This window comes from Periophthalmus magnuspinnatus, chromosome 17, assembly GCF_009829125.3.
Source record: "Periophthalmus magnuspinnatus isolate fPerMag1 chromosome 17, fPerMag1.2.pri, whole genome shotgun sequence".
Classification (NCBI taxonomy): Eukaryota; Metazoa; Chordata; class Actinopteri; order Gobiiformes; family Gobiidae; genus Periophthalmus; species Periophthalmus magnuspinnatus.
Window position 1 is genome coordinate 21,822,478 of NC_047142.1, and position 18,478 is coordinate 21,840,955.

General features: G+C 41.1%; 1 protein-coding gene across 2 annotated transcripts; it reads left to right on the top strand.

The window, feature by feature from the left end:
• Positions 1-1,057: 1,057 nt before the first annotated feature.
• Positions 1,058-18,270, top strand: ca8 (carbonic anhydrase VIII). 2 transcript variants are annotated; one of them, XM_033982556.2, is made up of 9 exons: positions 1,058-1,437; positions 4,133-4,324; positions 4,785-4,909; positions 6,143-6,238; positions 7,301-7,363; positions 7,448-7,496; positions 7,698-7,810; positions 11,527-11,721; positions 16,926-18,270. In XM_033982556.2, exons 1-8 carry the CDS (start codon positions 1,365-1,367, stop codon positions 11,659-11,661), a joined length of 846 nt encoding a protein of 281 aa, XP_033838447.1. In that variant the 5' UTR covers positions 1,058-1,364; the 3' UTR covers positions 11,662-11,721; positions 16,926-18,270. The 2 variants fall into 2 exon arrangements, with proteins under 2 accessions (XP_033838447.1, XP_033838448.1); XM_033982557.2 differs by having other exon boundaries at positions 4,139-4,324; positions 16,926-17,317.
• The last annotated feature ends 208 nt before the right edge of the window (positions 18,271-18,478 follow it).

Below are 18,478 nucleotides of genomic sequence, written 5' to 3' on the forward strand. Positions count from 1 at the left end.
AGTGTAAACATAGTGCGAAGTGCAAAAAGGGATGAAGTCTGGAACTGAAACTGTAGCATCTTGACTTTGAACATTAGAAGGTTAATGTTTTTGTTTGTTTTTCTTCCACAAAATCAATTTAGTTTTAAACACTAAATATGGACTTATACTTCACTACTACCACTTAAGGTGTGTGCTTCCTTAATAGTTCCATACTAGTTGTTCAATTTCTACTTCTTTTTTTTAATACACACAGTATTGTTTATGTACCATAAAATAGCAGCATATACTTGTACGCTCAGTGTCCCCAAGTGGCCTCTTTCTGCTTAACTGCAAATTTACCTTCCCTTTACTTGTCATGATTAGGTAATAATTGCACTTGTGGTCAGGGGGGCTGCAAGTCTGGTGCAGTTGTGGCCTTGTTATACTTTGATAAGAATCAAAAGCAGAACAAGGCAGAGGAGACAGAGAGAGCATAGTCACCGATTTTAGCTCTACACTGTCTGCAACAAGGGAGCTCACCTGCATTATCACCACTCTAGGGGCTCTACCTCTTAATAAAGAATATAGGGCAATTAATATCAGGAGCCTTGAGGATAGGAATTACCATTCCCACAAATCAAGAATTAGGACTGTCTTGGTATTTTTTCACACTTAGAGGGTCAAACACAACTTTGCTGTTAGCTGAAGGAAATTGCATTGTAAAATTTCCCATCTTGAATTGAATGAACTGAGTGACCGCTACTTTTACAAGTTTGGCTGTAACACTGTATTGGTTTAAGTGTTTTAAGACTTGTCCATCTTGAAGTCATCAGCACTGAGAACAGTTGGACTATTCACTCTCTCCATTCCTGCTGTTTTGAGCCTGTTTTCATAACGACCGCTGTTGCCTTCACCCATGGGTGGGACTTCATGGTCTCCAAAAGCAATACCAGCATGCCCTTCCTACCATGGGCTGACTTTCCAAAACACACATGCAAGCAAGGTTATTTAAGACTACTAAGGAACTGGATTACATTGTATAAAGCAGTAGGCTATGTATGTGCATAAGTAGTCATTGTTGTATGAGTAGTATAGTAAGAGGCTGTGATTGTTGGAAAAATGCCAATGCTTGCAAGTACACCTGCAGTTTGGAGAGAAAGAAGGTGGGATGAGTTATGTGAGGAAAGAGAGACAGAGGGGAGGAGCTGTAGAGGAAGAACCAAAGCACATCACATAGTAACTCTGAGTGAACTGCTAGAGCCAGGACTAGTGAAAGGGGCTGTTGTCAAAAGTTGGAAGCCGGTTTAGCAAAGAGTTTTGAAGCCAAGTGACGCATAATAGCTGCAGCAAAGACAGGGAGGAGGTTTGGATAGGACTTACAAGTGCAACCACAACTAACAACCATGGCTGATAATGTGAATGAAGAGGCAGAGTATAACAAGAGCAAAGACGAACTGGATTGGGGATATGAAGAAGGTAAGATGAGAGTGAAATGATTAGTCTTTCTAAATAAAAATGTTGAAGTTGTTCGTGTTATTAAAATCAAATTGTATTGTAAGTATTGCTTTTCTATTGTGTTGCGAATGCTGCACAATCAGTAGTAGTAACAAGAGTAGTAGTAGTACTGTAATGGTAGCAGTAGTGCTGATGTAGTAGTAGTTAATATACAAACTGCAAAGTTGTGGTAAAGGTCAGGTAGTAATAGTTGTAATACAAGTAGTACAGCCAGTAGCAATATCAGTAGCAGCAGTAGTTTCAGTGGAACAAATGACTAAAGACTTATTCCATTTGTCTGACTCATCTATTGCACCTGTGTTATTTATGCTCCCTCAGGTCAAAAAGGCTCAGAGCAGTAAAATGTAAACAGTACGGAGGACATTCTTTGTATTTCAAACCAACATATCATCCATAGTTATTTGAAACCCTTTAACTTTTACTTGTGTTTAACATTTTCATATCCGGTTAAGGTAAGGTATTAAAAATGCTGGTAACGCTTTATAATTATGACACTATTTACAGCTGTTAAAAGCACGAAGAAAGACTTAAGTAATAATGAACAAATTATTTATTATGATTAATTACTAGTAACTACTTAAGAGGTTAGGATGTAGGGTTAGATTATTAAGTAGCTACTAAGTCTGAATCATTCTTGATAAACAATATGTTCATTAAGAATTAAGTCTTACTTCCTGCTTTATCATGGCTTATTAAGGTGTAGTTATTATAACTTGTTACCAGAACATGTTAAGAGTTTTTTTTTTTTTCTGAAAATGATTTCCAAGCATATGTGTGGGATGTGTACACGTGTTGTCATAGCAAAGTTTGGCGTAAGTGATCATTATGCACTAAGTGATTCTAATGTATGTCTAATGTGTTGGATTAGTGCCATCTGTTTGTTTGGTTTGTCTTATCTGACCATGTTTTCTCTTTATTGCTTCCATTACTGTGTACCACTGGATATGCTGAAATACATACACTGACTGCTCTAATGTTGTTACTGTAAGTACACCAGCTCTGCATAATAACAAGCAATAGCTGTTTATGCCAAATACAGTTTACTTGAGCTTGTGTTTGACCCAAGAGTTGGCCTAAAGAGTAAGGTGCTCTTTAGAAAAATCGAATCTATTCATGAGTGTAAAAGGTAGTGCTAATCTTTATATCTATTCTTTTAAGTCATTATCCAAGAGAAAAGAAAGTGGTCACATGTTTTGTTTTATTTTTTTGCTTGTTTTTTGTTTTGCTACTACTCTGTGAAATGCAAATAAATAAATAAATACAATTATAAATAGATTACATTTAGGTTGTTAAAGAAAATAGATGTAAAATAGATTACAACACATTTCTGGTAGAACAATTTCACAGTTTCTTGTCTAAATAGCTTTAAGAATTTATTACTAAAAGCTGAGCCAGAAATTAGACATACTTCCTTTAGCTTGTCAGTATTATCCCACTATTTGAAGACAGGAACCATTTTTCCATGTAGACAAACATTTCTCTAAAGTAACATTGTGAATGGACTTGTAGCCAGTGGGAAGGAGTTGTTTTCGTTGCTGAGGAGCAGGAGAATGTCCAGCCCCCTCCCTCTCTCCTGTGAATAGGCAGTGAGCGCATGGAGCATTTGACTAAAAAGCTGAGTTCATTTTTGTGTGACTAAGACAGAACATGATACTCAGCAAATGACTTACAGGAGGTACAATGTTGTCCTTGTCACTTTTCATGCTGTTGGCTCTGTTTTCTTTCCCCGTCGTCAGAGGCATAACATTGAAGCACGTCTCAAATTGCGTCAACTAGTCAACTTTGCAGGCTCCAATGCACACATTACTTTGAATTCAGATCAGTGATTCTCCAGTGTTAGAAAACATTTGACTTTCATTGCACAATCTTCGGACTATTCTAGATTTGATCAGTTCTATCGTTTTAAAGTGAACTAAATCCATGACAAGCACCCCTATCAGTGGTCAGCCTAAGTCAAGTGAGTGACAGGTGAATTTTTTAGCATACAACCCACCCTTACATCTAAGTGTAATTCACATGTCAATATAATCCACAATACCAAGTTTGCATGTGCCTTTTCTTGGGTGGGGATCTGTTTAACTTGGAAAAATGTGTACTGTATACGCTAAAACAAATGAAACATTACCTCTTGTCATCTTTAGCTTTAGTTGCAATTGAGTAAATATAAGGCAACAAGTTCCCAGAATACAATCTGCATCCTAGGGGAACTGAATAATTGAATGTAAAATATCCCATAGAAAACCATAATGGAAGTGAATGGTTTTCAATATAGTTTTTTTGGTGTCTATGATCCAAATGCATTTGTCCATTGACTCTTGCACCTCAGTTGCTGGGATATAAATGAATGACTAAAAGTTCATGTGCATGACCTGTGAACTAGTACTGTTATTATGTCTATTGCTAATATATTTATGTTGCTTTTTGGGGACCACAGTCAAATTGCTAAATATATACAACTTATAACTTTTAAAAAGTTTTCCATCAACAGTTCTTTATAATATTAAACCACATTGTGTCCTGTCTTAATTAAGTGCCAATCATACCTCTGCTTTTAGTTCATGTGTCAAAAACATATCAGGCCATAAATTGGAGTATTTTAACCTTGATATCAATTAAGAAAGCATACTAAATATTTTATGTGTACATTTTTCTTCAGGTGTAGAGTGGGGACTACATTTCCCAGCAGCCAATGGAGAGTACCAGTCTCCAATCAACCTAAACTCCAGAGAGGCCCAGTATGACCCCTCCCTTTTGGATGTGGGCTTGTCTCCAAACTATGTGGTGTGTCGGGATTGTGAGGTCATCAACGACGGCCATACTGTCCGCATCCTCCTCAAGTCCAAGTCAGGTGACTCCCTGTTGACATGGCAACACCGCCATGTAACAATGGTAGTGAAAATGCATCTGGAGGTGTCATTGTAAAGTTGTGAAGTTTCAATGTCAAAGTCTTTTCATAGATATTTTGTATAGGGAAAGTAGAAGTTCCCCAAACATATGAAACAACATATTTTGAGTAGATGAGCAGATTTTCAATTGTGCTACTGAAAATTTGCAACTTTGTGAAATCATAAGTCATTAATCATTATGCAACAATCCTAATATTTCATCATTCTGAAACCCATGGGTAGTTTAGTAATACAATAACTACTACCACTACCATCACAAATACTTTTTCCTTGACTACTATTTCTGATGCTGCTACCTTACCTTTAGTTATTTGTTTGCGTTGTTGTATCATGATAAATGCTTCAGTTTATCTAATCTAATACCTGCATTTTTGTGTCTATAATGCATTATTTTGTTGCCAGTGGTTACTGGAGGACCTCTCCCCAGTGATCACGAGTATGAGCTTCATGAAGTTCGATTCCACTGGGGCAAAGAGAACCAGAGAGGATCAGAGCACACAGTCAACTTCAAGGCTTTCCCAATGGAGGTGCGAGCGGGTTATACCATTTTACAATTTCAATACATTTGCCTTGCCTTAGATAGTATGAAGAAATACTGTCAGAGTTGAATGCCATTGATTGGAATTCTAGTTTTACTTGCAGCTGTTATAATTAGAATAATGTATATACAGTTCTTGAGTCGAGTAACAATGTTGTGCTGAAAAGTAATTGACAAGTAATTATATAAACAACAAAAACCTACCGTACATTTTTGTAATGTTTACTCAGTCCCAAATTGCAGTAGATAAGTGTAATGTATACATAAAAAAAGATACAGTCTGCAAAAAGGAGACCATGCCAGCATTATCTAACTAAAATTGGATCTCAAAATTACACCAGTCAAATCAATCATGTCCCCTTTGGTCGATTTTGTTTTCATTTGGGGCATAAGTAATTTGTAAATCCTAGTTTATTGTGTAATGCCTTGAAATTTAAATAGTTTTTTCTTCCATGTTTTAGATATATTATTATTTCCTTAAAGATCACCAAATCCAGTGCAAGTCCATGTCCCCTTTCTATTCATGTGACATTTGTCCAAAAATGAAGGTCAAAACTATAACTTTATAAAGGCCAGAGTGTATTGAAACAGCAGCTGTGCCCTATTGTCTGCCCTGAATTTCTTAAGGCCACTCTGTCTTCTCTGTCAACTAGACTGGTGGGCTGATACTTTCCAGTAAACTACACAAAGTGCTATTGGGGTGGGCGAGATAGACAAAAATATATTGTAATTTTTAAAATGTTTTTAATTTCCTAATAATGATAATTAGATCATACTTTTACAATCCATCAGAAATAGATTACATTTTATGGAAGACAGTACCCAATCTTCAAGTTTTACATACCCCCAAAATAACTATTTTGATGTTATATTGTAAATGATTTACCATACACATTTATGTACAAAGCCATGGTAAATAATGGCTACTCATTTTTTTAGTAACTATGAATCTGTGCTCTTAATAAAGTATGAAATGAATAGATGTAGACAAATACTAAATAAACTAGTATGTCATGTAGCTATTTGTTAAGCAGCAATCAATATACATTTTCTGACAAGTTAATATGGGGTTTTTGCTTTTAGTTAGTGTAAATTGAGAGACTTACCATAAATCCCTCTGTCATTGGCAGCTGCTGTTGGATACACTTTACTCTTAGGCTGCTCCTTCCACCTGTCGGATACAAATGTATTTAAGTGGTTTTCTTGTTGTGTTTTTCTACAGCTCCATCTAATCCACTGGAACAGCACACTCTTCAATAGCCTGGAGGATGCTCTAGGCAAGAAGAATGGTGTCCTCATCATCGCCCTGTTTGTACAGGTTAATATCTATTATAAACTTCACTAATTCATACAGACATTCATACATCAGTGTACACGTACAGATACAGAGCCACATGAGACAGGCAAAGTGTGTGAAAGTTATAACCAGAGCTGCTCCACAAATAACCCCTTTGGGTTTCCTGTTTTTGACTTGTACTTTTATTTTATGGTGAGGTCACTTCCCTAAGTCTTCAACAATGAGTGACATTTTTTAAAATATCTGTCATAATATCTCTCTGCACATTTACTCTTGCATTGTGATTCATTTAGCAGGATATTTACAATTCCTCTATAGCAAAGTAGACCTACTATTGAACTTCTTTTGAACCTATCCTCTTCAAAAAAAAAAAAAAAGAATTATAGGTTTGATTTTTTTGCAACATTTAGACAGCTAGTATGCCTTATCCTGGCTGCACAGGAGCAGGTCTAGAGCACTAGAGCAATAGAGGCACAGATCTTCCACACCACAGAAGACCCAAGGCATAGGTTGTGCAAAGAGGCCCCTGAGATAATCCAGCACATAACTGCAGGGTGTAAAATACTGGCAGCTAAAGCATACATGGAGCGGCATAACCAAGTGGGGGGCATAGTGTAGTGACCTAGCCAAGATCCTGTGGGACTTCACATACAGACTGACAGAATGGTGATGGCGAACCAACCGGACATTGTGGTGGTGGATAAACAACAGAGCAAAGTCTTTGTGGTGGACATTGCAATACCAAGTGATGGGAACATCCGGAAAAAGGAACAGAAAAATCTAGAGAAATACAAGGGACTTAAAGAAGAGCCAAATGGAGGCCTGGAAGGTGAAGGCATCAGTGTTTTTTTGTTTTTTGTTTTTTGTTTTTTGTTTGTTTTTTGTTTTATTAAAGCCATACAGAAAATAAAGTTTCTATCTTAGTCTTCAAGTCTTTCACCAATTTGGGTATTATTCATTCATAATAAACCCACACAGCATTATTACCAGGTGCTCCATTTAAATGTCCCACAATTAGACAGCATACTCACCCATATTAACAAAACAATGTCAAAATTGCAATTATCTTTGACCCTTTATCAGATTGGTAAAGAACATCTGGGGCTCAAGGCTATTACGGAAGTATTACAGGATCTACAGTACAAGGTAAGATTATGCCAGGTGCCAAGGTAAAATAAAAGGCATTTTCAATCTAAATGACAAACCTTATGCAATATTTGTTCTCATTAGGGAAAGAGCAAGATAATCCCCTGCTTCAACCCCAACACTCTATTACCTGGTAAGAACATGTTTGTCTAGATTATTGTTAATAGTAACCAATTGTACATTTGTTTACTTTGCTTATTTTAACCTCAATTGTTAGCAACCAGAGTTTTCTTGTTTTCTGACCCTTTTTAGATCTTGGGTCCCTGCATCCTGTTGTTTTTTTTTTTTAAATGGCATGGTAGTTGTTTGACAGTTTTAACCCTTATGTCCCTAGACCCTTTGCTAAGAGACTACTGGGTGTATGAAGGCTCCCTGACCACTCCTCCCTGCAGTGAAAATGTAACGTGGATCCTCTATCGATACCCTCTCACCATCTCACAAATACAGGTAAAATATATACACTTTTGCCCATTAAACATTCATTAAAATTGAGTGATATTACAATGCAATAAAACACCATTCAAGGAAATGGCAAAGTCCCTATAGTCTACATTTACACTCATTTGTTGTCAGTCAGCTTAGTTCCTGCAGTTTGCTCCTGTTTTCTCCAATTAAAGGCAAATTGTGTTATAGTAAATATGGACCTCATTAATAACAAAGAATCGCATAATCTTCATTGCGCCCATGGCTATGTCCAGCTGGTAGACACGAATATTTTCAAGCCTTTGTATCCTAAGGGTACCTGTTTGAACAAAAAGGGATAGGGGTGATCACTGTCCGACATTTTATGAGTGCCCTAGCCTGTCCCTTTGAAATGCTAAAGATCAGGCTAGCGGACCAAGGTATTATTCTTATAACATGAAAAGTTAAGGCTTCATAGTCAGATAAGTCATAGATGGTTCTCGATGGCACAGTCAGTAGTAATTTAGACTCACCGCAAGGTCATGGCTTGGCATAACTTCTCATCCGATCTATTCTACACAATTTAGTTCCTTCAATGTATAATGGCAAATAATAAAAGGCTTTACTTGACTTCCATGTTTTGACGCTTAACACAGTCATAGCCCCTCTGCTTAATGCCCAGTGCAGATGTATATGAAAATATTCAGTAGTGTTTTTATCTCGTAACTGTTGCCATGCCGACTAATGCTGCCCTTGGCAACCAGTGACCAGGCTGGATTTCATTTTTCATAGATCTATTATTTACAGTAACTTCCTCATCATCCATGACTCTGTTCCTACAGAATCTTCTTGCAGAAACGCAAGGATCCTGAGTGGTAGAGCGTCTCTGGTAGTCACCTGGAATTCATAGAACCATAGTTACATACATAACTTTCATTCTATTTCCCTCCCTCCTTCCCTTCCCTCCTGACTGGCAAAGAGTAGTGCTGAAAGGACTGAATGAGTAATATGAACTACGTCACAAAGAATCCTGAGTACATACTTCACTGAGAAGAGCCCAGGAATTCATGACGAAGAACCACGCCAAGAGGATGAGGAGAAGCCACATTGACATGGTTGAAACTGGTGAATGTACTCGGCGTAGACCAAGATACAGCAGCACAAATTGTTTCCACAGGGACACCCCTCATAGCTGCCTATGAAGTGAAAACACCTCTAGGAGAATGGGCCCTCACGCCAAATGGAGGATTGCCGCCCACCGTGCTGTAGGAAAAGCAAGTGCCCTCAACAACCAAGAGTGAAAGGCACAGTCAGGAAAGAGGACAATCCTTCTTAGTACCCCCATATCACAAAAGCTGATCTGAACGCCTGATCTGAATGCCTTATCTGAACGCCTTATCTGAACGCCTGATCTGAACGCCTGATCTGAACGCCTGATCTGAACGCCTTATCTGAACGCCTTATCTGAACGACTGATCTGAACACCTGATCTGAACGCCTGCTCTGAACATGGCCATGGCCTGCCATTCGGACTTCACCTGAGAAAGGGCAGACTAACAGAAAGAGCATGTAACTCACTAACCCATTTCGTTGACAATAGCCAATAAAAAAGTCACTTGAGGTCCGCCTGTGCCAAAGGGTCAAATGGAGGGCCAGACAAGTTCCAGAATGGGAACCTGTTTGTGGGCGCAACCTACGAGCACTTCATAGAAAAAGAGAAACCAAGTTATCACTGCCAACTGTACAATTTCCAACCAAGCCATGATGACAAGATATGGCAACAACATACACATTAAAAGTGAGTGAAAACCTTCTGTTGTCCAGGAGAGACTGGAGGAACTCTAGGATAACAGGCACCGAACAAGATGCCATGGGCAGAACACCACTGGGTAAAGAACTTCCACTTGTTCCCATACTGCTGACAAGTGGAGACTGCTCTGACATTCAAGAGTGTTCATCAAGCAGGATCAGTGACACCAATCAGCTGCAGCTTGGGCCCGCCAATGGCCACACCCAATAGAAGGCATTGAGGATTGGAATGCCATGTTCGACCCCCCAAAGCAGATCTCTCCTTACTGGGAGACATCATGGAAGACCACAACACAGACTGTACAGCAACGGAAACCATGGTTGTGCTGGCCAGTATGGGGTGACCAGCAACAGTTTGTGGGCCTCCTGGAGAATCCTCTGTAAGGTTGGCTAAATCAGAAGAAGGTGGATGAAAAGAGTATAGGAGGCCCTGGGGCCAAGTGTGTGCCAGTGCGAGAATGGGAGAACCATAGAGAACAGTGAATCGACTTCTCTGAGGCAACCAGATCCTACTCTTCCTGCCCAAAACGGCTCCAGCTCAAGTACACCACCTTGGGGTGCAGACACCATTCCCCTGGAGGGGGCTTCCTTTGGGAAAAAGAATCCACCACTTGATTGCTGTGTCATCTCAGATACACTGCCCGCACTGTGGACAGGCAAGCTGCAGCCCATGTTAACAGACCTTGAAACACCCTGAGCAGTCGTGCTGCTCACATGCCTCTAATGGTTGATGTGATAGACGGTCGAAGTGTTGTCCAGTCAAATAAGAATATGTTTTTCTCATGAATGTGACAGAGAGTTTCTGAGAGCCAAATGCACAGCACACAACTCGGATCCCTCCTACAAGCATGCAACCTTTTGAGATACCTCACAGAGAGGGGTACACGAATGACTCGGAACTCTACTACCTCCGGGAAAGTCATCCGGGGTCACAGGTGTAACTCATTTACTTGAACTGTGCATGTCTGAAGGGAACATTCAATGCTTCTAGCACTGCCCTCTGGCGGTCAGCAGGGATGAAATAAAACCTATCAACGTAAGAGAGCCAGGTTCCACTTAACTTACATCATTTTTCATTTCATTTACATTTTAAAGAAAACGCATCTTTAATTTAATTAACAATAACGCTGGATAAATCTGGATCTACCCTTACACACTCATTGACTTATTTAAAAGGTTACTCCTCCTAAGCCTACCTGTCAGGCCAGGTACAGAGCATAAAATACAGCTGGACGCTCAGAGGTACTGGTCCGAGCTCAGTCCAGAACAGCACCAACCAAAAGGAAGCGACCCAAATTGAGCAAATAAAGTGCAAATAAACTAAGCAAAACAAAACGTAAAAGCAAAAGCAAAGATTAACTGAACCACACTGAAGCAAAACAAAGCAAAGAGGCAGAGGTGGCGTGCCCTGTGCCGCTGCTGACTACTGATGACACCTAAAAAAACTGAATGGGGATTTACTATCAGTCCTGAAGTGCAATGGAACTTTGCCCAACTAAAGAGGAGCACATACCGCTGATTGGATAAGGTGAGCGCACGATCCAAGGCTGGGAATCCAATTTACGCAGCAAATATTTTGGAGTTTGGGATAATGAGATGCCAACTAGACAACCAGATTAATAGTTTGAGAACACATGCTTGTAGTTGAACTTATATTTAGGATTTAGAAGGACGCCAAGAGAACCTATGGCAAGCCTCAATAGATGTCAGAAAATTATAACCATACGTCAGAGCATTTTCCATGGAGATAGATGAGTTTTATGACAAACTGTAGAATGTTAAAGCCAAAGGAACAACATTTCCATGGTAACAAGCAGGAGGAGACCTTCTGTTGGCCTTGTAATAGGTTTGGAGATGCAAGCCCACTCATCGTAATGACACAGTACATCCTGGCAGTATAAATTTACTTGTCAATATTCAATAAATCAGTTTAAGTATTTTTCTGCTTTCAGATTGAGGAGTTTCGAAGGTTGCGGTCCCACACCAAAGGGGCAGAGTTACCTGAGGGGAATGATGGATTATTAGGGGACAACTTCAGACCCACACAGCCCCTCAGTGACAGGACGGTCCGAGCAGCCTTCCAGTGACTTCAGCTTCGCACCATTAACCTCACACAGCATGAGGACCCACCAGTACAGGTGTAAAAGGTATAAAGTGCTTATTTGACTATTCATATTATTACAATGAGTGAAAGTAAAAAAGAGTGACAAACCTCTACCAGGGCGTTACATCTATGTCATACATTTATGTGCAGGGTTGGACTCACAACTTCATGGTGGCTAGCCTTCTAGTTAAATTGTAAATGCTGAGGTTAAATTTTCACCAAAATGTAATATTTTATGTTTTATGTTTGTTCCCTCAGTCAATCAGGCCTGATCCATAGCAAAAGAAAAGTATAAACTTTGTCAACTGGCAAAATGTTGTAGAAGTGAAGATGTTTCGCTGCTCATCCAAGTCTTCTTGAGTTTGTCAGAACTCAGAACGTTCAGAGCTGAACAAGCAGCTTGGATGAGCAACAAGACGGCTTCACTCCTACGTTTTGTCCACTTGACAGATTTTATATTTTTTCAGTTATTTTATGTTTTGTTAATATAACAAACTTAGCAAAACATTAATTCCTTAAACGTTCAAGTAACTTTGCTAGTGGAGAGTCTGCTTTTCGTCATAGAAGAAGAACTAGATGCCTAGATGCGCCACAATATGGTATTAAACTTGGTTATTTCTGTAGAGACAAATCGGTATTGCTTCCAAACTAAGTTACAGGTCACATCTGTGGAAAGGCTGGGCACTGTAAGAATGCCTGTTTTAAAGGTATTTTTTAGGAATAACAACACTTGTACTTAAATAAATTCTATAGGTATATACTTACTGTGGAACATTCCAGGCACTGCAATAATTACATTTCCATGGAGACAAGAAGTTGGCAGACCTCCAACCAGAAAGAAAATGTAACAGTACTAATTTTTATCAATTTAATACAAAATGAAATGTTTGAGCGTATAATCTCATCAGGGACCAACTTTAAATGGAAACAGTCCCAGAGGTATTTTGGATCTGGTAAAGAGACACTATAATGGATCAACCCCTGGAAGATCTAACCCAGTTCTAATCTGGGACGGTCCAATACGCAGAAGCTGTGTATGGAGAGGTGGCTCAGCACAAGGAGTACAGCTGGACCAAAAAGAGATGTAACATGTCCCTGCAAAACAAATGAGTGTTATTTTGGTAAACGATGAGTTGGCTGGTAACAATTTATGTAATAATTGCACCTTATTTAGCCTTAGCATGAACAAATTTTATATATTCAGGCTTAGTAACTAAGGATGCTAACTAAATTTCACTGCTTAGACTACTTAGAAATTGATGATTGATTGAATGAATCCACTGGTTCACTTTACAAATAGTTTTCAAACTAATAATAATAATAATAATAATAATAATAATAATAATAATATAGTGAATTCAGCCTTGCCACTATAATTCCAGCACTTAAGAATATGTTTATGCTTCAATAATAATAGGGTTAACAACAATAAACCTATGTGTGTTGAATTTAAATAATTTTAGAGATGTTAGATTTTAGAGTCATAAAATCCAATCCTGTAGCCAGTGTAGTTATTACATTGCAAGCTGTGTGATTTGGTGTTTGTCAACTCAAGGCAGTAGTATGATACTGGAACTGAAACAAAGTCTTTTATCACTGGTATGCAGGCTGTTTTATTCATGTAACAACAGTGCCAAACCAAACTATATCTCTGTTAGTTCACATGGCTTTACCTTCCTCTTAATTCTCTTATTATTTTAGTAGATACGTATTCCTAGTCTGACCAACAGTAACCCTTTCTGTTTGAGATAATCCATTGCAATCACAACTATCACTGCCAACTCTTCCTTTAATTTCATTTTAAAACTTTATGTGGATGTAAATTGGCCCATATGTGGATTAATAAGTTATTGGAATCAGCTTAAATATCCATCCATTTTCTTCCGCTTATCCGGGGCCGGGTCGCGGGGGCAGCAGTCTAAGCAGGGACTCCCAGACTTCCCTCACCCCGGACACGTCCTCCAGCTCCTCCGGTGGGACCCCAAGGCGTTCCCAGGCCAGCCGAGAGACATAGTCCCTCCAGCGTGTCCTGGGTCTTCCCCGGGGCCTCCTCCCGGTGGGACATGCCCAGAACACCTCCCTAGGGAGGCGTCCAGGAGGCATCCTGAGCAGATGCCCGAGCCACCTCAGCTGGTTCCTCTCAACGTGTAGGAGCAGCGGCTCTACTCCGAGCTCCTCCCGTGTGACCGAGCTCCTCACCCTATCCCTAAGGGTGCGCCCGGCCACTCTGCGGAGGAAGCCCATTTCAGCCGCTTGTATCCGCGATCTTGTCCTTTCGGTCATTACCCAAAGCTCATGACCATAGGTGAGGGTAGGAACGTAGATTGACCGGTAAATCGAGAGCTTCGCCTTCCCGCTCAGCTCCTTCTTTACCACAACGGACCGATACAGCGACCGCATCACTGCAGACGCTGCACCGATCCGCCTGTCAATCTCACGCTCCATCCTTCCCTCACTCGTGAACAAGACCCCGAGATACTTGAACTCCTCCACTTGGGGCAGAGACTCACCACCCACCCGGAGAGAGCAAACCACCTTTTTCCGGTCGAGAACCATGGCCTCGGATTTGGAGGAGCTGATTCTCATCCCAGCCGCTTCACACTCGGCTGCAAACCGCCCCAGTGCCTGCTGCAGGTCCTGGCTTGAAGAAGCCATCAGGACAACATCATCTGCAAACAGCAGAGATGAAATCCTGTGGTTCCCAAACCAGGCCCCCTCCGGCCCCTGGCTGCGCCTAGAAATTCTGTCCATAAATATAATGAACAGAACCGGTGACAAAGGGCAGCCCTGGCGGAGTCCAACATGCACTGGGAACAGGTCTGACTTACTGCCGGCAATGCGAACACAGCTCCTGCTCCGGTCATACAGGGACCGGACAGCCCTTAGCAAAGAGCCCCGGACCCCATACTCGCAGAGCACCCCCCAAAGGACACCACGAGGGACACGGTCGAATGCCTTCTCCAGATCCACAAAACACATGTGGACTGGTTGGGCATACTCCCATGAGCCCTCGAGGACCCGATGGAGAGTATAGAGCTGGTCCAGTGTTCCACGACCAGGACGAAAACCACACTGCTCCTCCTGAATCCGAGGTTCGACTATCGGTCGGATTCTCCTCTCCAGTACCCTGGAATAGACCTTACCGGGAAGGCTGAGGAGTGTGACTCCCCTGTAATTGGAACACACCCTCCGGTCCCCCTTCTTATACAGAGGGACCACCACCCCGGTCTGCCATTCCACAGGTACTGTCCCCGACCGCCACGCGATGTTGCAGAGACGTGTCAGCCAAGACAGTCCCACAACATCCAGAGACTTGAGGTACTCAGGATGGATCTCATCCACCCCCGGAGCCTTGCCACCGAGGAGCTTGCCAACCACCTCAGTGACTTCAGCCAGGGTGATGGACGAGTCCGCCTCTGGGTCCCCAGTTTCTGCTTCCTCCTCGGAAGACGTGACAGTGGGATTGAGGAGATCCTCAAAGTATTCCTTCCACCGCCCGACAACATCCCCAGTCGAGGTCAGCAGCTCTCCACCCGCACTGTAAACAGTGTTGGTGAAGCACTGCTTTCCCCTCCTGAGGCGTCGGACGGTTTGCCAGAATCTCTTTGAGGCCGTCCGATAGTCCTCCTCCATGGCCTCCCCGAACTCCTCCCAACCCCGAGTTTTTGCCTCTGTGACTGCCCGAGCCGCGGCACGCTTGGCCTGCCGGTACTCATCAGCTGCCTCAGGAGTCCCACGAGCCAACAAGGCTCGATAGGACTCCTTCTTCAGCTTGACGGCATCCCTTACTTCCGGTGTCCACCACCGGGTTCGGGGATTGCCGCCGCGACAAGCACCACAGACCTTACGACCACAGCTACGAGCAGCCGCATCAACAATAGAGGTGGAGAACATGGCCCACTCGGAGTCCATGTCTCCAACCTCCCCCGGGATCAGGGAGAAGCTCTCCCGGAGGTGGGAGTTGAAGACCCCCCTGACGGAGGGCTCCGCCAGACGTTCCCAGCAGACCCTCACAATACGCTTGGGCCTGCCAGGTCTGTCCGGCTTCCTCCTCCGCCAGCGGATCCAACTCACCACCAGGTGGTGATCAGTTGACAGCTCAGCCCCTCTCTTCACCCGAGTGTCCAAGACACGCGGTCGGAGGTCAGATGACACGACAACAAAGTCGATCATCGACCTCCGACCTAGAGTGTCCTGGTGCCACGTGCACCGATGGACACCCTTGTGCTCGAACATGGTGTTTGTTATGGACAAGCTGTGGCTAGCACAGAAGTCCAATAACAAAACACCGCTCGGGTTCAGATCGGGGAGGCCATTCCTCCCAATCACGCCCCTCCAAGTGTCACTGTCGTTACCCACATGGGCGTTGAAGTCCCCCAGGAGAACAGGAGTTCAGCTTAAATATGTCACAGTAATATATTGTCACTTTGTAGCTGGAATAGCTACCTTTTGGGGCGCTCAAGATGCTTTATATCAAAAAACTGTTGCCCCATTCATGAGTCACTGGATGTATGTAGGCGTTTTAGGCAAGTGAAATATCTTGAAATACATAATGTCAGAAATGGTAACATTTGGGTTAATGTGATACGGCCCCAAATTAGAATAATCTATTTTATATAACTACAAAAATGAGAAAAGAAACATTTCACATTTCCATGATTTAGTTGTTTCTTACAGGTTAAAGTTGGTCCAGGTTAAGCATAACATTTGTTAATTACACAGGAATAAATACCATGAAACAGATATGGCTTTTTTTGGTATTTTGAACTTAAGTAAACCTAGCGTTCACTGTGACCCCAGTTGGAGGTAAAGAACAGAGGATGGAGGGAGCCGTGGTGGAGGAGAGGATGGAGGGAGAGGAGGAGGAGAACAGAGATTGAACAGAGGGGCATTGTTCTGGGTGTAAGTGATATCAAAGACCACCCTCACCTGGGACTATCCTGCTACAGCTTATAGACTCAGGGGCTACCACAAGAGGGTATATCCATGTTCTATCCTGTTGTGTTTGGAAATGGACAGCCACAAAGAAAATTACACTGTCTATTTGAGGTGTTTTGCAAATGTAAATTTTCAATAGAGAACTGTGTCAAAGCAAGTGAAAAAACCCTGCAAAGCCTGGTTGATCTAAGAGCACATGTCATTATAAGCTGTATGCGAATGTATGTATTGTTTTGGTAACAACAACTACAACCTTTAGTCGTTGATATGACCATTAAGTTCACCATTTCTTTTACTTTTTGTCTATAGGGAGTGAAGAGGAGGTATAGATAGACCTGAACTGCACCTCGGCCCCATGACTAAGCATCTCCATCTTTATAATTTGTGTGTGTGTGTGTATTGTGCAGTTCTTAGACATTTTAATTTGTGCATACTGTGGCATACTGTGAGTGTTTGCTTTTTGATGAATGCCCTGATTAGAAGTTGTTTTAGTCTTTCAAGAGGAAACATTAACCACAAATGTTCACCAATTTACTTTCATGCTTAACAATGTAGGTTATGTACCAAAGACCCCTAAACAAAACGTCCATGATTACAACAATTAAATATTTATGTGTTTGAAAAGCTATTTAAGTTGTGTTTTGGTTATGATAGATTTGGTAAAAGTAACATATTTGTTGCTAAAGGGTTCAAACAGATGCTTACCAGAACTATTGTCATGTGATTTAATTGGTATTTTTGAATTTCCATGTCAATTTTATTTCTAAATTTTGTTCTTTATTATGTTTTTTACAGTAAAATTCATATAACGTTGTGTTCTTTCTAAAATATAAGACATGTGTATGGCATTTTAAGGTACTATGCTTCAAACTAAACAGAAATAAACTGTGAGAATTTAAGACTGTTACAAAATAAACCGCTAATGGACTGAAAAATCTGTGTTGTCCCATTTAGTATGTTGTTGCTAAAATGTACTCAATACTCAGGTCTCTGCTCAGGTCTCTGCACTGGCTTCCTGTAGCTCAAAGAATAGACTTTAAAGCAGCTCTGCTTGTGTATAAGTCTTTCCATGGCCTAGGTCCAAAGTATATCTCTGACATGTTAGTGCCATATGAACCATCTCGCAATTTGAGGACTTCAGGGACCGGCCTCCTGCTGGTGCCCAGAGTCAGGACTAAACATGGGGAATCAGCGTTTCAGTTTTATGCAGCTAAAACTTCAAACACTCTTCCTGAAGATGTGAGACAGGCCTCTACTTTGACAATATTTAAATCCAGGCTCAAAACGGTTCTGTTTAGCTGTGCATACGACTGAAAGGTTTTTATTCTGCACTCTTCTCCTTTAATGGTAATTTTATGATGACAAAAAAAACATGGACTGATGGACTTTTATTAGACATAGTAAAGTGACAGGAAAGTATTTGAGAAGTGACAGGAAAGTTTTTTGTAAAGTAATGGGAAAGTTCTTAAACTGAGCAAGACAGTGTTTAAAGAGTGCGAGAGAGAGTTTTTAAAGGGTGCAAACAAGTGGGTGAGAGAGTTGCAGATTATTTATGTTTTGATTTGTGTGATTTTAATGTTTTTCTTATTCTGTAAAGCACTTTGAATTACATTATGTACGAATTGTGCTCTACAAATAAACTTGCCTTGCCTTGCCTTGCCTCAATTCCAATAGGCATAATAGCTTACATTTACTGAAGGTTTAAGGAACTTTAACAATGTTCATATTATGCTAATAACTGAGCAACCGTTAACCAGAGTATCAACTTTTATGAATGAATCCTGTTAAGTATCAAATAGGGTAAAGCTTAAAACAGTCACATTACCAGTTACCTGTATTAAGTAAGTTAATTTGAGACTTGA

What these genes read in the sequence shown, in the direction of transcription:
- ca8 (XM_033982556.2), top strand. Translation starts at nt 1,365, where the DNA reads ATGGCTGATAATGTGAATGAAGAGGCAGAGTATAACAAGAGCAAAGAC. An exon ending in CCTCCTCAAGTCCAAGTCAG is followed by an intron (nt 4,325 to 4,784) that starts GTGACTCCCTGT and finishes TTTTGTTGCCAG; the next exon opens with TGGTTACTGGAGGACCTCTC. An exon ending in TCACCATCTCACAAATACAG is followed by an intron (nt 7,811 to 11,526) that starts GTAAAATATATA and finishes TTCTGCTTTCAG; the next exon opens with ATTGAGGAGTTTCGAAGGTT.